At 45.6% G+C, this 25,918-nt stretch overlaps 1 protein-coding gene across 1 annotated transcript; it reads left to right on the plus strand.

Moving 5' to 3' along the window:
* Positions 1 to 5,708: 5,708 nt before the first annotated feature.
* fgf22 (fibroblast growth factor 22) lies at positions 5,709 to 25,918 on the plus strand. Its single transcript, XM_027008185.3, has 3 exons — positions 5,709 to 6,697; positions 22,476 to 22,579; positions 24,114 to 25,918. Exons 1-3 carry the CDS (start codon positions 6,340 to 6,342, stop codon positions 24,306 to 24,308), a joined length of 657 nt encoding a protein of 218 aa, XP_026863986.1. The 5' UTR covers positions 5,709 to 6,339; the 3' UTR covers positions 24,309 to 25,918.

The raw sequence follows: 25,918 nt of genomic DNA on the forward strand, positions 1-25,918 counted from the left end.
TGCTTGCTGTGGCATTCCAGTGTAAAATGGACTAATACCTACAAGGTGCAGGTATTTTTATGCCATATAGCAAAATAAAATTTTATTGTTTCTAAAGAACACTGATATCTGTTCAGTTGCATGTCGCAGCATTTTCACCCTGAACCGGTCTTAACACATACCTGTTACTGCAGGCCGTAGACAGAAACACACCTTGCCTAAAGTACAACAGGTGGGCATCCTTGCTGGCGGTGTGTGTGCGTGCGTGTGTGGCTAAGATCGTAGGTGGGAATTGTGGTGTTTGCTGCCATGGTTCACGGGCCAGGCCCCCCTTTCTGACTGGTGCGTTTGATGTTTCTCCTCCCTTGTCGGCAGTTGCCTCTTAGTGCTGGTGTGACAGTCATTGCTGGGTGAGTGACTGTCAACAAAAGAGGAGAAGAAAGGCATTCAAGGCCGTGATAATAGCTCAGCCAAGACGAGGCCGCCGTTCCCGTGGACTTTGATCAGAGGGCCTGCGCGCACACCTATGCAGAAGCTGTTTATTTGTTTTGCGGATGGGCAGAGCTTTAAAGAACCACGCCGGACAGACGTGGCTTTGTGCAAAGCCGGTGTCAGAAAATGCTTTTGGCATCCGTGACCCTTGGGAAGGTTAATGGAAAAAGGGTCTCTGTCTACTGTACTGGCTCTTTATGGTGGCTTGACTTTCCTCTGCTACCACTGAAAATATGTGCAAAAGTAATATAACCATGGTTTGATCAATTGCACTTTGTTGATTCATGTAATACATGGTAATTTAATAATACATTCTTTTGGTATCATTATCTATGCAGTATTATTTGAGGTTTTATTGAGCCAAATCCTAAACTCGTGTTGTTAATCACAGATGTCAGTATAGTGAAGGCTATGTGGTAACTTTTGAAAAGAAGATTTCTTCATGTCAGACACCCCTGGAAGCTTATTCGTATTAGGATCTGAGGTCTAATAGAAGGACAAATTTTATTTTCACAGCGGCTTTTTGAACAGACACCTGCCAAGCATAGCAGATCTTTATGGCATCTCGCCCAACAGCTTTGAGGAAGCATCCCTCTTTACTGTCAACTGCAGTAAAGCACCTGCCGTCAGTGGATTCACAGCTGGTGTAAGTAGATTTTCGGCATGGAAAAAAAACACACATCACATCACGCATCACACCTCTAGAGGAGACATTTGCACGCCCGCTGCACAAAATACAGACCAAAACACACAGCTCATCCGAGAGCCGCGGTGCCCACTGTCTCAGTGGAAAAATCTCAGTTGTTTGTGTCTGTCTACCTTTCACTCGGAAATCTCTGTGCTCATCGTGTGAGGATGAGGACTGTCAGAGCAAGCCAGCTGATTGAGCAGATTACCGTCTTATCACTGATGCCACATACAATGAACAATGGTCGCAAAACAGGAAATGCAAATGGCCGGGCACTAGGTGGCCACTCTGCAGTATATCCACAGGCCATCCAGGCTACTCTGCAGTATACCCACAGGTCATCCAGGCCACTCTGCAGTATATCCACAGGCCATCCAGGCCACTCTGCAGTATACCCACAGGCCATCCAGGCCACTCTGCAGTATACCCACAGGCCATCCAGGCCACTCTGCAGTATATCCACAGGCCATCCAGGCCACTCTGCAGTATATCCACAGGCCATCCAGGCCACTCTGCAGTATACCCACAGGTCATCCAGGCCACTCTGCAGTATACCCACAGGCCATCTAGGCCACTCTTCAGCATACCCACAGGCCATCTAGGCCACTCTTCAGCATACCCACAGGTCATCCAGGCCACTCTGCAGTATACCCACAGGTCATCCAGGCCACTCTGCAGTATACCCACAGGTCATCCAGGCCACTCTGCAGTATACCCACAGGTCATCCAGGCCACTCTTCGGTATACCCACAGGTCATCCAGGCCACTCTTCGGTATACCCACAGGTCATCCAGGTCACTCTGCGGTATACCCACAGGTCATCCAGGCCACTCTGCGGTATACCCACAGGTCATCCAGGCCACTCTGCAGTATACCCACAGATCATCCAGGCCACTCTGCAGTATACCCACAGGCCATCCAGGCCACTCTGCAGTATACCCACAGGTCATCCAGGCCACTCTGCAGTATACCCACAGGCCATCCAGGCCACTCTGCAGTATACCCACAGGCTATCCAGGCCACTCTGCAGTATACCCACAGGCCATCCAGGCCACTCTTCAGCATACCCACAGGCCATCCAGGCCACTCTTCAGCATACCCACAGATCATCCAGGCCACTCTGCAGTATACCCACAGGTCATCCAGGCCACTCTGCAGTATACCCACAGGCCATCTAGGCCACTCTTCAGCATACCCACAGGTCATCCAGGCCACTCTTCAGTATACCCACAGGCCATCCAGGCCACTCTGCAGTATACCCACAGGTCATCCAGGCCACTCTGCAGTATACCCACAGGCTATCCAGGCCACTCTGCAGTATACCCACAGATCATCCAGGCCACTCTGCAGTATACCCACAGGCCATCCAGGCCACTCTTCAGCATACCCACAGATCATCCAGGCCACTCTGCAGTATACCCACAGGTCATCCAGGCCACTCTTCAGCATACCCACAGGTCATCCAGGCCACTCTTCAGTATACCCACAGGCCATCCAGGCCACTCTGCAGTATACCAACAGGTCATCCAGGCCACTCTTCAGTATACCCACAGGTCATCCAGGCCACTCTTCAGTATACCCACAGATCATCCAGGCCACTCTGCAGTATACCCACAGGTCATCCAGGCCACTCTGCAGTATACCCACAGATCATCCAGGCCACTCTGCAGTATACCCACAGGTCATCCAAGCCAGACTGCAGTATAACCACAGGCTATCCAGGCCACTCTGCAGTATACCCACAGGCCATCCAGGCCACTCTGCAGTATACCAACAGGTCATCCAGGCCACTCTTCAGTATACCCACAGGTCATCCAGGCCACTCTGCAGTATACCCACAGGTCATCCAGGCCACTCTGCAGTATACCCACAGGTCATCCAGGCCACTCTGCAGTATACCCACAGGTCATCCAGGCCACTCTGCAGTATACACACAGGCTATCCAGGCCACTCTGCAGTATACCCACAGGTCATCCAGGCCACTCTGCAGTATACACACAGGCTATCCAGGCCACTCTGCAGCATACCCACAGGTCATCCAGGCCACTCTGCAGTATACCCACAGGTCATCCAGGCCACCTGCACTGGAGAAGATGGACAGCACGTCCACAAATGGAGATGAGTTCTGTAACCTGTTATGTACTTCCAGAACAATTACAGCCCATTACCCACACTTGAATTTTTTATTTGCAGACCATTCTGAAGGCAAGATGATGCAATGTTCATACAAAACTTTGCCAGATATTATACTTTTATGCAAAAAAATTTCATAAAGTAAATAAACAGTAATTACAATAAACGAGACGTATCCAGCCATGATAATGAGACAAGCAAAAAAAAAAGTGCGAAACTGAGGGAGAGACAGAGATAAATAAGAGACACAGGGGCACTGGGAATGGGGCAGTGAGGTAGCAGGAGCGAGAAAACAATTAATAATGGAGGCTATCAGAGGGATATTGTCAGTACTAAGGGAGGTTGGATTTCAGGCCCTTTTAGAGGACTTTGATGGTACAAAACAGGCCTCATTACTGAGATATTATCTCCATTCATACATTTTCAGAGCTGCTTGGAGCCCTGCTGGGACAGATTAGGTTCCTTTCGCTTGTGAACGTCCTCCTGGACTGTGGAGGTTTTCTAAGCCCGGGGCGCACCCAGACATCGCTGGGCGTCATGGGAACGAGGCTGGGGTCGCCACCTTCAAACCCTTTCAGGGGTCTTCCTGAGACGTCTTACACTCTTATGCATTCTTTGTAGACATGGGTGCCTAATGCTGTTCTTCGTGTGGTCTACTGGAAAATATCCATGCGTACTAAACTTTAAATTCAGACTTTTCACCAGAAAGCACAACCTTGTATACTTTTTGTGTGCTTCAGCATGTACTAAGCATTCAGACTCTGGATCCAGACATCATAGTAACCATGGAGTTGTTTGCTGAGTAAAAGAAACTGTTCTTGCAGATATGATTATGCAGAGAGCGTGTTTGGATGTGGGAATATCTGTTACCAGATCTGACATTCAGTCGGAGGACAGGACTTGTGACCCCAAGGGCAGGCAAACTTTAAAGTGAAACATCTAACAGTGCCATGAATGATTTTAATTACCACGACTTTCCAAAATAAGGGGAGCGAAGACTTCCGGGGTTGCTGAGAGAGCCACAGGGGGTGAAGATTTCCTGTGAGAAAGGCTTTCCCTTCTAATACAGGATGGTTGGTTGAAGTATAATTAATTTGCTATAATCCAACAAACAAACCACAGGCATATGCAGGATTGTTATGTACTTCCAAACATGTGCAGCCTGGGTAGGATATCTGGACATTCCCTGAAGTCCTGTTCACTACTGACAGCAATGTCCATTACAAGAAAACTTGGCATGAAAACTGCATCGTCCTTGGCCAATTACATAGGTTGTGTGTAATCACTCAGCTGTGCTAAAAACTATCGCACATCCTTCACTTTTGAGGCCAGTGTTAACAGTTTAGTTCAGTGCTAACAAAGCTCCGTCCTGTCCTGCCTCTGTGCTCCTGTGTAAACTATTCAGTCCAAGCGTGGCGGTTGCTATCGTTTTTCTGTCCCATTGCTTTTAGCGGCGAGTGAAGACTTTTGTAGGGTGTTTAACTGAGGGTGAAGGGCCAAAGCTACTGGAGTGAAGAGGACTAAAGAGGATCTATGAAGCAGAGCACCAGGAAGTCGAAAGGCCAACATGCACAGGTTGGCTCAGGGGTAGCGCGGGGGCCAGGTGGGGTGGGGGTGGGGGTCGAGGGAGTTGAGGAACTCCAGACTGCCGTCTCCACAAGCTGCTTTTTATGGGGGAAGTTCAAGCACCAGTTTGCTTCTGGGAGATGTTGTTAATGAGCTGGAGAGTGTGAACTGATGGTGGCCCCTCTCGCAGTGAAACACACCTCCTAAGACCCCCCCCCCCCCCCCACAGACACACCTCTGGGTTGCACACATCATTGAAACCAGGAGCCTTTTAAAGGGTTGTAAGCACTCCTTAAGAGGACAGGCTCATGCAGACGAATGAGTAGGAAATGAACAATAACAGTGTGTAAAAATGTAATGACTTAATATTTTATCTACCAATCTGTAGCTCTCTCTCTGTGTTGTATGAAGAGACTCCACAGAGGTAAGCCCAGTCAGTCTGTAATAGTATTATAAAATATTACTGTTGTTCATGCATAGCAAAATGATTGCATAAACCCAAATATCAGATCCTTGCTCAATCATGATTGACATTCTTAATGGTTCTGCTTTTTTTCTGAAGGTGTAGTAGATCTGAAGATAAAGCAGATGAAATCAAGATTAAGGAGACCTACAACCTGATACCTCTGCTAAAATGGTGATGTGAGGAGAAACCATTTCAGGATGTTGTTTGGATTTGCATAACACGACACTGACACCACAACTCGAGTTTCCTTAGGGGAACGACAGAGGGTCGTTCGTCTGAAGTGGTTATGAACAATCCTAGCCCCACCCATTTATACTAGTCCCCTAGATACAAGCCCTGCCCAGGATAAAATGCAGGGGAAGAGTGAGCCACCCCACCAAAGTGCGAGTCAGACGACAGGGCACAGAGAGGGGAGACCTATTTACAACCATCCCGCCTCGTTCAGTCACGCAGACGTGCTCTCGCTGCTGTTTTTCACTTTCCTTCTTCCTCTCTCTCACTCCCTCTCTCTTTCTTCCCACTCTCACTCCCTCGTTCTTTCAGACACACACACACGCACACACGCACAGACATCCACACACAATCCACTCAGCTCGCGCACAGACGCGGGCCAGGCGGCCGCACCTGAGAGCCTCCCGCAAGGTGCAGCCCTCGCGCAGGACACTTGCGCTGCAGCAGAGACAAGTTCTGCCTGAGCGACCCGAGGAGAGCCGGAACCTTCCGTGGAGATGGAATTACGGAGCACCGCATCGCCCCTGTGACGAGTGGCACCGGCCGCAGCAAAGTGGAGAAGGACACACAGGCGCCCAGAGCCTGGAATCCGCCTCGCGCCCGTGAGCAGTGACTGGCATCGTTCTGGGGTGGGAGTTTTGTGTGGTCTCCCTGCTGTTCCTGGATGGTCCCCACTGAAGGCAGCCGCTGTGCGTCTGGGCTGCAGGTACTGGGCTGGCCGACGGGGAGCCCCATCATGCAGACCGCCTGCTGTGCCGCGTGCACCTCGGGAGTCTGACCCACCATGTGCGGATGGATGGCAGCGGACGCTGGTCTGCGCTCCAACCTTACCTCTGCCGGCACGGCCCATCTCGGGCGGCCCCTCCGGCGCCGCCCCCCTGCCCTCTGCCTGGCGTGCCTATCCTTGCTTCTCCTGGCCGGTGCCGCCCTCGGGGGTTGCCCGGCCGGGCCGGGCCATGACCCCCTCCGTGCGCTGGCGCGGAGCACAAACTGCTCGTGGACTCTGGAGCGCCACGCGCGCAGCTACAACCACCTAGAGGGCGACGTGCGGTTGCGACGCCTCTACTCCGCTAACAAATTCTTCCTCTGCATCGACAAGACAGGCAAGGTGGATGGCACCCGGAGAAAAAACTACCCTGACAGTGAGTAGGCAGCTGAGAAATGTCCCTTTTGTGTGTGTCTGGGATGGGTGTGGTAGTCTTGCCTTTTGACTCCTCTTATCTGATACTCTTTTTTATGGCTCCTTTATCACTCAGGGATTCCTCTGATTTTTTTTTTTCTTTTTTTATCCATCAGATTTAGCTTCTATTTGGGTTGAAGGGGCGACATCAGACTCTGGAAAGCCCTGCGAATAAATGTGAACTAAAAAAAAATCACCTCAAGGGAACATCAAGACCTTTGTTTACAATGGTGCAGACTAGGAAAGATAAGGAAAGATCACTTAATGTAAAAGATAATATGATGAAAGAGAATACAATACAATATATAGTACTATATAGCATATTTTAGCACTTTTGCATTGCTATATAACTAATATTTTAGGATTTTTGGAGCTGATTGTAATCTTTTAGGAGGAAGAAACTCAACAGACATAAAATAATTTCGAGTCATGAAACAGCAGGTGAGACGGCAGCTTTTCCGCAGAACTGACGGTAATAAATCAGCCAAATGCGCGTGCTGTCAACGGGCTCCTATGCTCCTCACAGCTCTGCACTCACCCGCAACACTGCCTTCCTTATCTCTCAGGGTCTGGTGATTTACGCCATGACCTCCTGTGGCAAGAGGTCAGCGGTGGTCAGTCTTTGATTCTAAAGCCTTGGCTTTTAACATCCCTGAGACTGACACTTGTCATTTAGGGTTTGATCTTGTCCTGTTCGGTGCTGCATTTGCGTAGCTGAGTGCTCTTTTCGTGATCACTGTGAGTCATCCTTTACAACCCATTGCTTCAAATGGGAACAAAGTTCTGGTCTTTGGGTTTGCAGCCCATTTAATAGCACTTGGTATAAATGACGGAAAACATACACAACAGTGTTTAGATGGAGGCTACAAATACTGTGACCAGCATTTGTTGTTTGGCCAAAATGCAGTAAATCAAAATCATTATCAGATAATAAACAGATAATAACCACAGCAGTGGACTATTTGATAGGTTTTGTAATACACGCATCTGGCTGTCTTAAGCTCCCCGGGCTGTGATTTTTGTACCCAGCCCTGTGATGCGATAGCCAGGCACTGCTCTTTATAACTGTGGAATTTGGCTGTAGTTTCTGTTTTCTAGTTTCCTGGGCTCCGTCAACTCTGCCCAATGCTGGGAGCGAGCAGGACTAGGAGAAGTAGCGCAGTCCTCCCAAATTAAGACACCGTACTCTCATTTCCTGCCCCAGAATTTTGAAAGTGAGGGTCTCCCTCACTATGATATAACACACCTTGCGTAATGCTTATGCAGTCTTCGTTGGTGCAGTTAAAAGAACAACATGTATGTTTCCTAGCATAACATGTCAATTATAGCTTTACTGTCAGAAACGGCGAGAAGAGAAGGTCAATCAAAATGCAACACACATAAATCAACATACACACTAAATCAGAACTGAGTAAAATGAAATTTGTATGCCCAGCTCAAATTGTTTGGGAACATCTGATCCTTATTGATAATGCAAAGCACTTTGCATGGTGCATTTTATTGCAATGTCCATGACTGAGCCAGTGGATTAACGTAATCTCCCACACGCATCTTCATACACACTGAATACGGTCCCCTGTCTCGCGGCCTGTTCACGTCCTGGTGCCCCTGGCGTGGGCCCTACCCCTGTCAACCCACGCTGGGTCCCAGCCTTCAACTGTCCTGCTCACAGTTTCCAGAGCCTGCTCCTGACCGCTCAGGTGCAAAAACAGCTGGAACCAGTCAACCGACCCGCAGCTAATTGGGGTTGGAAAATATTGTATCAATCACGACAGGGCTGGGGCTCCCGAGGGTGGATACGGGCACGCCAGTTCAACAGGGAGAGAGAGAGAGAGAGAGAGAGAGAGAAGGGCTGAAAGCAGAAGGGGATGAGCGAGGGGGTGGGAGGATAGGAATAAGAGGGACCTAGAGAAGGTTTTTGTGCGTATGCTGTGTTGGGCCGCAAGGCTTGTCTCAGCCATTGCTGACAGACTCTACTGGAGAGAATCTCAGCGTGACGAGCTGAAGCTTCCTTTGGTCCAGGTGTCCTGGTATTAGCACAGCTTTATTTGATGGCGTGCTGCTTTCAGAAAAGCGCTGCTTTAGGCCAGATTAAAGAGAGTACACTGACTCAAGAAATCTCTTGCATAATTGTGCAAATAACTCCTGAGCAAATTTCATTCACTTCTTTTGAACAACAAGTCTTGGCAATGAGTCCTCCATCTTATTCCCAGCACTGAATGGCTGCTGGCGCTTGAAGGTTTGACATTCAAATTAGTGTGAAACCGATCAGTTACACTAAAGGGAAAGCTGCTGTTCCAGGATGACGGACAGCTTGCGCACGCAAATGGGCAAACCATTGTGTCTGTGATAACGCGGAGTCCGGATCTAAAAAACAACGAGGAGTCATGGTTTAATAAGTATCCTACTAATAATTAACATAATCTGGAATGAAATCGGGAGTATCGGCAGTGGGGAAAAAAAAAACATTTAAAAAAGATCAAGAAACTTAAAATATCTGATGTGAAGGGTCAGTGTCAGAGAAGTTGCTGTTTAAACAGCTAGAATGCAGTCATTTGACGGATGGAATAGTTCCGTTATGGAAAAAACAGTATCTTAACTGCCAATGTTTCTGTCCGTTCTCCAACAGCGGTCCAGTTGGAAGATTTTGCTTACCCAAAGTTGTTTTCTTTTTCATTTTTCATGTCACAGGTACTTATGAAATATTGCTGGCAGGCAGGAGCAGCTTACAAGATCTTTTTCCCCCTGAAATGGGACTTTAAAAGGACACACTGTTGAAGCTTTGGCCGGGTGTGGCTGAAGACTTCAAATGCTTGATTTGGGTCCAGGCAGTGACACTGCACACCCCTGGGGAAATAAAGTCATGGCCCAGGCATAATCGAAAAAAAGTCACTTGTTTTAAAATATGGCCACCTTGCTGTTTGCCAGAGCCGTGCCTCTCGGTGTTTCATTCTCTCTCTCTCTCTCTCTCTCTCTCTCTCTCTCTCTCCCTTTTCAGCTGTATTTCCAGGGGCTTGTGTCTCGTTGACCAAGTTTTCCCTCACGCTCCTGCATCTTGCTCTACGCGCTGCCTGTTTCCCTCGCTGTGATTTCACGGGCGTGTTGAGCTTGGATCGCAGGCGCAGGAAGAAAATCACCCACCCGTTCTGAATATATTGTGGAATTATTTAAAACACATTTCAAAAGAGAGAGCGCGTGAGTCTAAGGAGGCACAGAGGAGCTACAGAGGGAAGACTGTGTACGGCTGGGGCTGGCATATAGGATGGCTAGGAGTCAGCGGAGGTGAAAATGAATGTATATAGAAGTCATATTCATCACTTAATCCTCCTGTGTCAAATGAATCCTGTCTTCTGAAAGAATGTGTTTTAACAGGCCAGAACTGACTTGCTGGCACTATATGTTCCTTAACAAAGCATGTCTTAGGTTTCCGCACTCGTGAATTCACCATGGAAATGGCAGTGATGATAGTCGAAGTGATGTAGTGTTCAAATGCATACTGTCAGGAAAGTTAGTACTGGCAGGGGTACGGCTCACAGAGGCTGCACTGGAAAGCACTGGTTTAGCCAGGGGCTGGTACCCCGTACTGAATGATGCCTGAAGTTTGATATCAGTATTGGCTGTGAAGAAATGGTATTGCCAGAATGAACTGCGGTCTGAGCTTCTGAATCTGCCCTCGTGAGAAACCAGTAACAAATTACCTTTAGCAATGCGGGAAGTTTCATTGCTAGTCTTGCTTTTGTAGCCGGTCTTACGTCTGGATTGATACATGTATGTGAGCCCAGGCATGAGAGTGTGCCCTGCCTGAGACAAACATGGTGCACGGTTAAGGAGAAACCTGTTTTACTTTAGTGAAGAGTGTGGACCCCGAGAGTCTGGTGGAGATCTGGGTGCTGTTTGCGGGAGCAGTGTAAACTCCGGACACCTCTGTGAAGTTTGGCTATGCTGCTTAGCTTCAGCCCAAAGACGCTGCAAGGTGGAGTTGGAGGTGGAGTCACAGAGATGGAAAAAATCACACCAAGCCTGGAATATTCATTCTTCCCAACAGGGACGCCTGACCCGAAGGTGGGAACATACAGAAAGTTCATGTCATGCCAGCTGTTCCTGGCACTAATACACGAGGACAAAAACTGAAAGACACACACACACACACACACAAACCCTGGGAGCTGTGGGTGCCAAGCGAGGCAGTAGTGGTGCTTGAATTAGTTTAACCTCTGCGATGTCCAACAGCGGTGTTTGATACCATGAATGGGTGCAGAAAGAAAAAAGAAGTGTAGCAATTAGCAGCTAACCGCTCCAGTCTGGCTTTGGCTCTGTGCTCGGTTTTGCTGGGTTCATCAGTAGGTTTACTGAGTCTGACTTTTTCTCCTGCTTGACATCCTGAGTACTTAAATCACAGACTTAATACACCATGCTCTCTTTGCAAGTAATGGCTTCCTTGGAAGTCGTCACACGCAGTATCAAGGGCGTTTAGGAATCCGATCATCTCATATAGATGCCAGATCTGTGTTAGACAAGTTGTTGTTATATTCTACTAAAGTATCTGTTAATAGGCCGAGACTAATGATATGATTAACAGCATGATAATAAATGTAATCTATTTTCATATTTATATGCCCAGTACATTGCATGGCCATTACACATTTATAGCAATGAGCCTACACGCTATGATAAATAATACCACTTCCAGAGTTGCACTTCCATACTTTGCCAATCAATGTTCCATTCTGGTACAAGCCACTGGCCGAGACTGAACCCAAACCTTTTTTTTTTTTTTCCAATTCAATGAAAAACCATTAGCTCTGTTATTATTATAATTACTTTTTGGGGGGAAGGGCTGTAAAGCAAGTGTTAATTAGATCGGTTGGGAACCCATAGCTAGACTTCATAACACCAGCCAAAGGAAACCCAGTTAAGCTCTAAGGGCTTAAATGAGAGGATGCAGGCAGGCAGGCAGGCAGGCAGTCTCAGCCTCTCTGTGCCAGGCATGAAGAACTGGGCAGCAACTCTATAGAACACTCTGAGGGAATTTTAGGAGTTCTTAACTGACCTTTTTTTTTTATTATTAAAACCAGAATCAGTCCAGATTGTGTGGTACATTTGGAAGCTGTTTTAGGCACTGATCTCAGTGGACTACTGGGGGTCCCTCTGATTTGATAGATGTGGGTTTCTAAACCAGCTGCACAGAATGGTCTTGTAGCTAAGAATATTGTGTCCCATTTGAACTGACGGTTTAACGAAGGCTTCTAAGGAAAGAGGGCTGGACTAGTGTGGACTCTCGTTTTGTTGGCCTCTAATATGTGTGAGAGCCTCACGGTCCACAAGTCACCAACCGAACAGGAAGTGGAGAGTATCAGTGTTTGAGAAGCTTAATCCAAGCTCAGGAGCGCAGGCCCTGTGTGATCATGCTGATACATCAGTAACTGAATAACTCCAAATAACAAAATGGCCCCATTGAAACCAAGTCAGTGTCTCATTGCAAACCGTGACCAAACCTGACCTCGCAGATCTCCGAGGGCCGAAACGATAATAAGAAAAGACCACACCCACGGCTGAAATGCTCACACGTCTCCCAGGATTACAGATACGCAGTTGATTGGGCTGTAAAAAGGAGCGAGAGGGAGCAATAAAATGAGGCTGGGTCACAGCTGACAAACCCAGACCCTCCCCTGCACTCTCCAGCTCTGGCCGAGCTCCTGGACTGCTCCCTACGCCGTGGAGATATGGCTTTATGGACAAGTGCGCAGAAAAGAAAACGTGGGCGCCCGTGTGGCCACATCTTGTCAGTCGTCCAGACGTTACATAAGACGTGTTTTTCACTCACCTTGCTCCTGCTCTGTCCCATATATGCCACAGGCATCAGGCAAATTACATATGTTGTAAGCATAAACGTCTACACTCACCTGAATTGACAAATGTAGTTAAAGACCCAGATGTTCGATCCATTCATCCATCGTATGATGCTTTACATGAGTGATTACAAACACATTTGTGCTATGACAACCTATATATATATATATATAAATGGTTATTGCTCTTCATATTTCAGACATGTGAGTTCATTCTGTTTCCTTAGCGACAAAATAAAACTCGATCCATGGGAAGGGAGTGTCTTGTTTATAGTTGCAAACATGTTTAGATCTTTGCCCAGCTGTCTCTCCCATTTATCTGTCATTCATTCATTTTCATAAACAACTTGACAAAAGGTTATCAATTTTCCCATAGTGAACATTATGAGAACGTATTCACAGAAGTCAGAAACTAGGGTTGGGCAGCCAGTGCTATCTGCAACCTTATCTCCACACGCTCGCTAGAACTTGCTAGATCTTTTTCTGTAAACACTTTGCCTACTGAAAATAACCTCCTGAGTCACATGTGCACAAAACAGCGACATTATCTTCCGTGTAAGAGTGCAGCCCCTGAAACCCCACCGATCGTCAGCACAACTGGAAGGGTTATGTAGACTAGTAGTCAAGGTCTTATCAGCATATCTGCTGCGCCACACTAAAGCAGTTCCTCTGAAAACTCAGAGCCGGTCACAGGAGTGATGTTTTGATAATGTTTGACTGATGCACTTCTCCTCAAATACCAACCTCTCCATAATGACTTCTCAGAAAAGATAGGTGGATTACTCACCTATGATTAATATGATAAGTTATATACTTGTTTTGTGTAATTCCAGGTCTGTGTAATTGATCAAATCTTGTTTTCTACATCAATGTCTAGTCTGGGTGAAGCTTCGCCTTGTGGCCTTCTGCTTGGTTTCATACAGACTGTAAATAACACAACACAAGAGTTGTTTTAATAAATGTAATGGCAGAATCGCAGTTCCCCACAGCCACGCTAAATGAACTGTGCTTCCCCAAAGCAGTCTTCTTTTTCCTGCCATCATCTGAGCATCCATGCCCACGCCCCACTAGAGAATGGGGGGAAAGTTGTGGCCTTTTTCCCTGCTGATTGCACTGTTGCAACATATCTATCCAACCCCCCCCCCGGGCTAGCTGGTCTAGCCGGGGCATCAGAAGCTGTCCTTCGTCAGATCAGCCGAGTAGAACTTCCTGGACCTCCGTGCACCAGCCCTTTACCTGTGAATGGCTGCACAGTTGTTTACAATCTTGGGGAAAATAAGAGGAGTGCGAGTGACCTAATCTACGCCGATGCAAATTTATGCTAATCTGTTATAGGATAGAACCTTTTTCAAATGAACACTACAGGCTTTTCCATATGGGCAGTGGAAAAAAAAAAACGAGAGAGAAGAAACCATAAACAAACCCGCGTCCTCTAAATCTGTTTCCAGGGCTCGGTGTAATTAAGTGTGCGGTGAGCTCAGCCTTGTTCCTGTGTCTTATGATAGATCTGCGGTAGACGAAGCAAAGCCTGTGAGTCACACTGCCTGTGGGCTTGTTCGCTTAGGAAGTGATGCATAGTTTATAGGCCATGCTGCTCCTTTTGTGTCTGATTAAAGAAAAGACACCCCCCCCACACACACACACACACACAAACCACTGAGAACGACACAGGAGCAGGCAAGCTGTGCCAGTACCTCGTGAGGTCTCAGGGGAGAACTAGCACTAGACCTCTAGTGCTCTGATCTTTGAGGGTGGGTGATTATTGGTCAGTTCTGTGATGGAGCTTTGTTAATTAATGGGTTGAGTAAGTCCCTAGTTGGCTAAGGAAGGGATTCAATAATCTATTATTGATGTAGAAAGTTGAAGACAGTTGTGCTTTTGAAGGTACAACAGGTAAATGCGAAACTACGCACTTTTTTAAAATGGATGCATTCGGTGAGACTTATTACCACTCATTTCCTCAGGCTTAGTTGAATCAAAGCTTATCCTCCGTGATTAATATGAGTGTGGACTTTGTCACTGTGGTTCAGTTTCGAGGCCCTGATAAGATTACCATCCTTGTAATCGGTTTACACCAAGGACAAGTCAGATTTGCTGAAGATCAACTACTGTGGTTTCTAAGTCCACGCTTTTAATCCATAGTTGTGGAAGTGCCCAGTTGAAAGCCAACTGCAGGGATCTGTTAAGAGTATGCAAGTCAGACCGAGCGCGCATGTCTGATGGGATGATGCTATCATGCGGACCTCTGACCTTGAGACCACTGACTCCCTAAGTGACCTCTTTATCTGGCCCAGTAATTGACTGAATGACTTCCTCTACTCCGTCTTCCACTGGCTAGAAAAGGGTTCAGCTGTGAGAGAAGGGACCGAAGAACATTTGCCTGAGATTTTTTAGCGTTTCTCTTACTAAACACAGATATAGCTGTGCTTTGCGTTTAGAGAAGGTTGCTCCTAAACCCTTGACATCGCTCACGTCTGGTATTATTATGAGCTGGATTATGGTTTCACACACTTGAGCCTAACTAGGGCAAATGTGGTCATCTCTTTTCTTCTATGTGACTTAAAAAAAAAACATTTAGAGGAATTGATTGGGTGAATGAGAGAGGCCTGACTAGACAAGGCAGGGAGGAAAAAGCACAGCTGAATGGAGGGGTCCAGGGTCCTCTTTGTCCCTGGCTGACCCCTGTTCTCCTGACTCCTGGCCTCTGCCTCTCACCTGGCCAGTCTCCGTGCATGTGGGGGGTAACAGGATACCTGTTGCTGGCACTAATGGCCTTTGAAAGACCTGGCTATTCCCCAGAGATTGCATTCAGCAGCCCATGAAAGGGGGAGCGGGGCCCAGGGCCGGCCCCTAGAACCATACAAGCGCCGGATTGTGTGTGAGGGAACATCAAGTGTGCAAGTTGGACGAGGCAGTGTGAGAAAGGGCTTTCATCCGCACACACAGCACCACAGCCGACCCTGCCCTAATTACCAGCCTAACGACGCATGCACGGTGTCATTTTGGAAACGAGCTGCGTTATATGTGAAAGCGATCGCTGACAGTTACAACCCCACTGCGCGTTGGGATACATTTATGTAAAGAACGCAGTGGCAGATACAGAGATGGGAAAATTGATGTTCAACTTTGAACAAAGTTATGTAAGTTAAATATAGTTTGAAGACCAGAACTCCTCTGTGCCGGGAATATTCCTTTCCTTCTTCTGTCCGGACAGCTTGAGTGAAGCTGACATATATTTTATTATATTGTAACATGATGAAGCACCAGGAGAAAAAGCCAGACTGAGAGCCACACAGGTGTTTCATATTATAGCCCAGGAACATTTATTAGGTAGGACAGTGAATGCTTGGCTAAGCTGTTAAACTTTACTGAGTATGACATCGTCCAAAATGTTTGTGTTTTTTGAGCAATGATGATTGAATAAGCTGCCATATGTGAGTTGTAGATTCCCCCCAAATAAAAGCACTGGCTACAGTCTACGGGCAGTGGCCAGGACTCTTTGCAGCATATCTGGACTATTATATCTGAACGTGTTTGGCATTCTCCATCCCGCAGTGCCTTGCACTGTTCTGAACTTTGTTACAATGACACAATCTTCGTGCCACGCCTTTGAAGGACATTAGTAAATAGAATTAAACAACTGAAGCTGATGCGTCGTGTGGGCATTGCATTTAAACTCATTAATAAACGCGTGAATCTAAATGAGCCGTGTTGCCTCTTAAGTATAGTTAGTATGAAAACAAAGTGGCAAATGAAAATGTGGCAGTGAATAGGCTGGAAGTCACAGTGTTATCGGCATCGGTGCGTCCATATCCCGTGCCCCCGCCTCACCCCGAGACGGTGAGGAGACGGGACAGAGAGAAATCAGTCCATATCCTTTCTTCCTCCTCTCCTCCGCAGGCTCTGCTCTTCTCTTCTCTTCCTTTTCTCTCTGCGCCCTGTTTGACAGGATCAGCGCATAATGCGAGGGAACTCCTCTGCACGCAGCCCTGTTCTGTGTCTCTATAGTAAATACGAGCGCCCGTAGGTCCTGCTCGAATAAACTGTCCGGCACACACAAGCACGCACAGAGAGAGTTCCTTCTTCCCCAGACGTCTCTTCTTCGCCATTATTCTTGGTCAGCTTCTAAAAACAGCTAAGGCTCGATAAATTACAAGCTCTTTCATTTTGCGAAGTTATGTTTATTACTGCTGTGGGGTGTCAGGTGTTAAATTAGACATGAGAGTCATTCTGAGTGGTGAGTCACACCTCGTTTGAAGGATATGAGTGCAAGCCAAGCAGCTTGAATACAGGCCATGCAGCCTCAAGTTAAACTAGGATGTTGAAATGTGTGTGGATAATAAGACCAAGGTAAAGAAGCCAGCCGGAAAACATTGTAACCGAGCAGGTCACACCATGGCATGGCAATCAAATCAACACAGTGTTGCCTCTGTGTGTGTGTGTGTGTGTGTGTGTGTGTGTGTGTGTGTGTGTGTGTGTGTGTGTGTGTGTGTGTGTGTGCGCGTGCGCGTTGGTTTGTGACATGTCTCATAACCTTTGGGTGGGAGTAATACCTCTATCCTGTCTTCAGAGATTTAATAGTTTTGATGCATTTCTGGTATTGCAGTCTGTTGTACAGAGCTGCACGGCTGGCTTTGTGGAGTCACTCTCTGGAACACCCGCACAGCTACTTGCAAGCTTGTTAAAGAGCTCCTACATTTCAGATCTCAGTATTCCAACATAAAGTCAAGGACATCTGACAGTATTTAACAACGTGGAACTCGGTCTCAACAAAAGAATAAGGCAAAAAAAATAGGAGGTTCTGAATCTGTATACGTGAAATAATACACAAGCTTATGGCTAAGGAATCGTATTTCCTGATTTAAAACATATGAAGCAAGTCCCACATTTGAAATCTGAATCAGGAGGCTGGAGAAACAGCATAACTCCAAATGAATTTTAGCTATCCTTAAAAAATGACTTCCTGATTAGATTTTCTGAAAGCGTGGGTAACATTACCTCATATGTTTTGTTTGCCAATGCGTGACAAACCATGTGAGAACATCCTCAGAATTGCGGCTTGTCATTTTAGATTCCCATTGGCTCGTTCAGTGTCATTTCCTTTGATGTGTCGCTGCAGCTCTGTCTCAGCCATACACATCATCATGCTATCAGTTTACCGGAGGACTGCTGACATGATCGCAGCTCGGAGATATACCTGTATACCTGACAGTACACAGCATATGTGCAGTAAGGACGTGTTTGTTACTGGGCTGTGTTTTTCCTTCAACACTCATCTCCACGTGTGTGAAGTCTTTCGTGGTCACAAGTAGAAATGAAAAAAAAAAACCCACCTCTACACAAACAGAAATGTAGAATTGAATCAGGAAAATCTAGAAGTTTCTGTTGTCTGCAACCATCTTCTATAATCCATAATACCCCATCACAATCTTTCACTATTTTATATTTAATTTCCTTTGTCAAAAACCATCGATAATGTACAAGTTTGTGCTGGTAACAGGAAATTATTTGCGCTCTATTGCCAGGCAGTTAACAAGACAACAAGAGACCTATTTATGATGGCATTTATGACATGTGAACTACAAAAAACACCTGAAGGCGTGAACCTGCCCACAGTGCGTGAGTGTTGAAAGCATGGTCTCCAGCGTCAGGTTCTCGAGGTCCCGCATACCCCGAAACAGTAGCTCTCACGGGTCGGCACCAAGCTGTTCGGAGCAGCAGGGGCTGGTGTAGCCTTTTATGGTGTAAGAGCTCGCCACACACAGGCCGAGACAGAGGCCTGCTCGGGTGCACCTCCACAGAAGCACATCAGATCAAAGGCCCTGGTCACGGCCATTAGGCCCAGCAGTGAGGAACCCAACATGAAAAGCTCGTGTTTTGAAAGGGACGTATAAAAGAGAAAGAGAACGAGTAGAAGAAAAAAAAAAAAAAAAACAACAGTGCCCTCTCTTAGCAAACTGTGAAATAATTGAAAAGGTATGTCAATCAAGAGCAAGGGCGCTGTTGGAACCCAGAGATTCCCAGGCTTTTTTCCGAGGGGGCGAGCAGGGCCGGCAGAGATGCTGGAGGGGCTGACCTGAGAAATTAAAGACCTCCAGGAAAAAAAAAAAAAGAAGAAGAAGGCAGTTGGGAAAAGCTAGAGAAACTCTGCCCAATCTTTCACTTGGGTTACCCCCTCCTTCCCTTGTAACTGAGGTGGGAGGAACCTTGGTCTTTGTGACAAAAGCTGGGTCATTAATAAGTCCTTGTCGGCTTCCAGATCTCAGGTAGGTAACAAAGGCCTATTGGGAGCAAAGGGCCAGCTGAAGGAAACATAATTTTATGACCCTGCTGACCCCGTAACCCCCCACTACCAATACCTTATTACTACCATCCACAGCCCCCTACCCACCTCCCACTCCCCACTTTTCTCCTCTTCCAACTATAATTTTGACAAAAGAAACTCGGTGAGAGTTCTCTTTTCGGCCCTGCTTTTTTTTCAAGGTCAAAAAAGGCTGAATAATCTGATGATGGGCTCACGTCCAAAGAGAAGGAAAGTGCGGAGGGGGCTTAAAGGAGACGTCTGAAAGAGTATACAGAAAGAATAAAAACAACTGAGCAAAAAGAACTTGCTCCATCCTCTGAGAAAACCCATACAAGATTGGAAAATGGCTGGTCCACAGTTGACTAAGCACATACAAGCAAGGATTTGCTTGTAGTAGCTACGGCAGTTTATTGACAGTTTTGGCTAAACATGGCAAAGGTTAAAAGAGTTTGCCTGGGGCAAGCTCATCTCCATTCAAGAGCTGACACGGAAGACTTTGAATGATCTTTGGCAGTACCTTGACAAATCATTTGGCATTACTTTGACAAAACGCCTCCTTTGAGAAGTTACAGTTCATTCCTTCCTTCCTTAAATTCATTTGGCTCTTGGAACTTGGTTTAAGATGGGGTTATGTTAAGGATTAAGTTAGTGATTGGAGATGTGGAACATTACAGGACTGGGAATATATAAATAAGTGAAAAGCCTAACTGGGAGAGATCACTGGTACTCTCGATAATGCTAAGAAGATTTTAATATGTTTGCTTAAGTTGGCCCAGTCATCCTTTCCTATATGGTCAGTAAGTGACATCTGAAACAGCACCCACTTGCAGGACTTTTACAAAGCTGATGACCTTTGTATCAGCATTTAATGTCTTAATTTGTAAGAATTGTTTTTTACAATGTGTAAACCAGCTCATTCCTTATGTGTCCGAACAAACCTTTTTTTGTTGCAGTTCTGAACCTCACTAGATTTGCGGATCCTTCCAAGTTGTGAAAGCATGATAACATTGATAACATAATGGAAAATTAACTTGCTATTTTAAACTCTTGCTCGTCCACTGGCTTTGAAAATAGTCAAGGGCTGTTTCAAAGGATATTAAGTTTAATATGACACTAAACTATCTTTATGTGTGTTTGGTCAAGCATCCAGAATCAGAGTTTTTTTCTGAACGAGCCAAAGACCCTCAACTGAGAGTTTACTCCACAAAGAGATTTTGGGTTAAAATGCTCATGAACTCACCGTGAGCCTCGGACATAATGGGGGTGGGTGGACAGCGCTCACAATCTGCTTGCATACTCCTATCACCCTCGTGAAATTTATGTGTGAACACGCCAAGGGAGCAAGTGTGTGGGGAAAACTTCACTGGCTCTCGGTGCACGGGCATCCCCGGTTGGAGGCAACAAACGGGGGTCGCAGCAGTCGATGCGTACCTGCGCAGCCTGGCGGCCCCACCACCTGTGCGGGTGAAAGAAGAAAGCATCTCGGGTTGTTTACTCTCGTTCTCTTCCTGGGGAGAACAGTTTTACCTGGCATGCAGACCAACACTGGATGACTGCTTTTCTTTCACTGGGGTGCAGCTCATTAAGATTAGAAATTTGACACAAGAGTCAGTGGACACCTCCCATTACTGAACATGTGTGACTGACATTTTTAAACCTTCTGTGAATCCCATGCATTACAGTACTGCCTGGAGTTAATATATGATGTCAGCCATCCTTTTTGAAGGACATCTGCGATTGGTTTCTAGTCAATAACAGGTATATAGTGTGTAATTAATAAAATGCGGTGGGGATTCATTGGTAAAATGTTCTCGTAGCGTCTATAAAGTAAGTCGATGTTGCCCATGGTCATAGTGTCAATGCATCTTCTCATCTTCTCTGACAAAGGTTCCTCTAAAGTTTGATGGTGATGTTTGTAGCATTCCTGCATGCAAAGGGCTTTGCCTTAGCAAAAAGATACAAACAAGAGCCTGTTCTTCTGTCATTTACTTTTTCTCTTCCAGCAGCACAGATTCCTTAGTTGTTGAACAATTATTTGATGATGATGAGATTGTGTACAGAGTGGACCATGCCAGAAAAGTCATGCCTTTGCCATTATACATGGTGAACAGTTGAGAATGTCAGCAGCTTTAAACAAAGGCTCTGAGGCGTTTTTTAAGGAGTCGATCGAAATAATCCGGCATGCATCAGAAAGGACAGCCCTAGAACATCTTTGCTTTGTTACAACCACTTGCTAACTTGACTATGTGGGTGGTCATTAAGGTTAGCCAGGACCTTTAGTTGACAGACGAGCATTTTGTGAACCATTGCAACCAGCCAGATTCCACTAAATCCAGTTCCACAGTAAAATCTTCCAGTAACCTGTAGTCCTTGAGGAACTCAAGGCATCTGGTATGGAGACCTGGTATGCAACCAGACAAGGATCCTATGAACTAAACATCTAGTTACATACAATGTTCCTGAGCGTCTGATATCCATGAAATGTCTATCAAATCATGTGGCTCAAGTAAATGTGCAGGTTTGGTTCAGAACATAGAGCGCTTCATTTTGAGAAGATTCATATGTTCTAATTACTGAATGACTTTCTCCAAAGTTAAAGACTCCAAGGCCTTCCCTCGGCCACCGTCAGCACATGTGTTCAGCAACACTGCTGGATTCCTGCTTTACCTTCATTTCTCTGCTGGCGCTCGATCAACAGCTCACTGAGCACTCCGATGTTTGACTGTGTTTACAATCCACTGCCAGCAGCTGATGTGTTTGTGTCAGTTTCACTCACTGACATGCAGGAGAGACCAAATGTTTCCTTGGATGCTATCCCAAGTCATGCACCTCGTAAATAGCAGAGATGATCGGAACAGATAACATCAGAGACTATCATCAGGGTCCCTTTGTAAGTGAGGGTTCAACAGAACACCCCATACAGCAATCAGATCCCATTCAGGGTCGGATGTGGACAGGCATGTCTGGTTAGTGGCATATCAGGTCTATAGCCATAACAATGGCCTGGCTCCTCGTTTCGAATAAGAGCGGTTTCAGACACCAGTGAGCATAGACATGATCTGTGCATCATACGTGTCTACACAGAAGAAATGAAAGACACGAGAAAATATTTAATGCTACCGTTTACAGGTCACACCAAATGGGCACATCAGGAACCAAACTGACACCTTGTGTTTGAGTTAAAAAGAAAATAGTTTGAATTACATAAGTGGTCACAACTAACTAAATAAATAGTGTATATGTGTTAACATTTCAAAAAAAATGGTCAGAAGCCTGAAGTATAATTCCAACTTTTTTATTTATATTCAGTCTTAAGTTCGCGTTTATTGCTGTACGAGGCAGGTGGCAACTCTCAGCTTGAGGTACTTAAGCAGATGCATGCCTGGAAAGCTCTGCTGTGCTTAGCTCCTCAGAGTCATTCCAGAAAGGACTATTCTGGTTTAACCTGTGTTTTTTCTAGTCATGGGGAAAGAAATATTCCCAGAACATATGAATGTCTGTTTTTCTAATCGGTAATGATAGAGTAGTTTTTGATGGGGAAACTCCCCTTCTCTAACTCCGCACCTCTGTTCACTGTTTTCCTCCAGGTCTGATGGAAATCCGATCTGTCAGTGTGGGAGTTGTCGCCATCAAATCTGTCAGCACCGGCCTGTACTTGGCCATGTCCAAAAAAGGCACACTGTTTGGATCGGTAGGTACATCTCTGATTGTCCTATGAGGCAACTTATGAGAGCTGCATTCACGTTGCATGAGAATTTACAAATTGCTTTGAACCATAGTGTACAGTGCACTTGGGAATATGAACACTTCTGTGGCTGAAAGTAAAAATCAAATTTACTTTGATCCAAACCAGGCAGGGGTAGGTTCAACACATGTCAACTTCACCATCTCTACTGTTTTTATATGGCTCTCACCTGAGGCTTGGGTCATTTGTTTTTCATATTTACTTTTTTCACTGCTTTTCAGATTTTTTTCCCTTTTCATTATTACAGCCTGAAGACGACTAACTGACTAGCAAGTTGATTAAGGCACATTCAGTGTCTCAGTCGGAAAACTGGGTTGATCCTTTGTTTGACTTATTGGGATGAGAGCTGTTTCTCTATATTGATTTTCAAAGGCTTACATAAAAAGTCACAAGAATGCAAAAAGTCTCTGAAACTGGAAAATCTCTATTTCCCCTGTTTCTGAGGTCTCAAGGTTGGCAATTATGCTGAGCTCTGTTATTGTCAACACAGGAGGTGAACATAATGGCTGAAGGTTAGTGAAGGGAATATGAGCTCACCACACAGAAAGAGAGTGAGAAAACTGCACTCAGCTAAGACCTGTGTTAAGCAGACAGGGACCGACTGTGTCTCAGTTTAACTAAGTTTGTTCGTGCTGATTGAGGTTTATGAGGACCCAGCAGTGACCCCTGCCTGGTGTCTGTTCTGCTTGTGCATGCCCCCAGACAATAACAAGGGTGCCCTTTATGTGTTGCTTGAGCCCTTTAACCACCCTATGAGAAATCTCAACCTGGCAATCAGTTAGTCCGATTGTGATAAGACGGCTTCCGGACATCCCCTTTTAACCCTCGTCTTCAAGCATACAAGAAGATGAATGAGATTCTGTCAAAACATAAGAATGCTCTGATTTCATTCTTATCCGAATCACAACCCAGTGAGTGACCATTGATCACAACACACTCAGGATCCAATCTTATCTCACTGCCAGCAGCCAGATAGTGCTAAAAACTCTGATTCTGTAGACACCTGAACCAGGGCGTATTGTCTTTAACCTATCTCCCCTCCCTCTGGACATATAAGGGCTCATCCATCCATTTCAGAGGAGCGAAAGATCACTACAGTTTTGGCAAGTGTCTTTTTAAGTCTGGTAAAAGTGAGATTGTTTTGATTTAGTAAGGTGAGGTGAACACAGATGCATAATAGTTACTGATTAGAGCCTCATACTCAACCATCCTGGTAGCAGTCATTATAATGAGAGGTGCTTTGCAGATTTTTATTAGTGTTTTGGCCTGAGTGGCATCATCCTGGTTGAAGTGATAAACCTGAGGACCTTCTAGACTCGCCAATAAAGCTGTCGCACTAAAGTTTCAGCATGCTGTTCCATTCTGCTCGAGCCCTTATTTTCTAAGCATGTCAGACCCAGACATCTTTACACTTATGTCCTCAAGAAACTGAAAGTGGGCGTCATTGTTTGACCTGAGGCTTCTTTCTCATTTGTGATAGGTAAGATATAACCCAAGCTGCAAGTTCAAAGAGCGGATCGAGGAGAACGGCTATAACACGTACGCGTCCCTGCGCTGGAGACACAACGGGCGGCAGATGTTTGTGTCTCTGAACGGCCGGGGGAAGCCCAGGAGGGGCCATAAGGCCCGACGGAGGCACCCCTCCACCCATTTCCTCCCAATGCTCCCCACATAACCATAGCCTCTCCTCTGCCTTAACACTAGTGTCTGGAAGATTATTATAGCGGCTCCTCTCACCATTACTGCTGTATATGTACATTCGTTGGGGATTTTTTAAAATGTCATTATTGTTTTCTTCTGAGATTGTCATATAGTATCTTAACTTATTCCTCCTTCCTGCTTAGGTTAAAGCTTAATGAAGCTTCTTCAAGGCTTCTAATATAGTTCATAAGCAATTGTATGCTCACCACTAGCTTTATTGGAAATGGCCTAACCATTTGTGTTAGCAGACCTCCAGATTTTCACTAACAGTCTGAAGGAGCGGCAATTGGCTAGACATTTTTGGATGCAAAATAATTTTCAACCAGGTCTGAATGACTAATCAATTTTTTATTGAAATCGTGGTTGTGAGTTCATATCAAAATTGTGATCCAGAAGAAGGCAGTTTTTTTTAAAATAACAAAAGATGCAATTTAATTACTTGTTATTATTAGCTTTATCAATATTCTTTTCATGTAGGAACAAGATATGTCTGTAATTATGTTTTGTACATGTCTGATACTCTGTAGACCATGAATACACATTCTCAACATATAGAGCATAGTCACAACATATCCAGCACAGTCGCAATTGCTGCACTGCTCAGAAAAATCTTTTGTCTCGGTCCCCCCCCCCTTCAAATTGCACGGCGCAGCTCTGACACTGATACATGTATAAACTCCGTGACACTGCCTGATTCGGCCTGATACTCAGATCAGCACAACAACCACTTCCATGCCATTACTACATCACTGTCACTACTGCATTGAGAACGCCCTGCCACTCAAATAATATCCGCTCAACGTCCCACAGTCAAGAAACAGCTTGTGATGAAGATTTCCAGGGGCAATATGTGGGGTACAGTTTATAATTACACACCTATAAAATGTACCTATTAGACAGGTGCCCCTACTGAAGTGGCCAGTGAGTGTAGGTGCAAGGTAGGTTTATTTTAAATAAAGCAGTGGTGAGTGTATACCATATTTATGTTATTGCTGAAAAGAAACTAAGCATTTGCAATGTCTCTTTTAACCCACTGTTGTAATATACACTGTGTTTTTACATAACTGTAGTAGACAGTCAGGATTTCTGAAGACAGGCTCGACCAGAATGCATACCAGCCTCAGCTAGTTTTTTTAGTTACAGACTTTTCTGACATAATAGGGAAAAATCAAATAACATAATTGTTTTGTTTTGTACCATTTGTGCCTTCAGTTTTGAGAAAAACAAGTTTTTACCCAAGTTGTCTTTTTCGGATCTGTGAACACAACTGGAAATGTTTTGAACGTTTTGATGCTACTACCTATGGTAACTAAGAGATCAGGACTTGGCTGTAACATGCATACATTTACAGTGTATACCCACTCTACAGTGTACATACAGAGGCCTTGCTGGAAGCAGAGTGGTCAGGTCAACCTGACCACAGGACATTCCCATGAACATGTGTACGTGTGTGACCACACCACACATCATCCAACAGGACTGCATTTTACAGCTTGTATCCTATAATGTTTTGTATTATGTGTTTCTATTAAGTCACACTAACATTTTTCCACTCAACCTTTTGCAAATAGAACATTTAATATA

The sequence above is a fragment of the Electrophorus electricus genome, chromosome 26 (genome assembly GCF_041902795.1).
Source record: "Electrophorus electricus isolate QZ-2024a chromosome 26, ASM4190279v1, whole genome shotgun sequence".
Classification (NCBI taxonomy): domain Eukaryota; kingdom Metazoa; phylum Chordata; class Actinopteri; order Gymnotiformes; family Gymnotidae; genus Electrophorus; species Electrophorus electricus.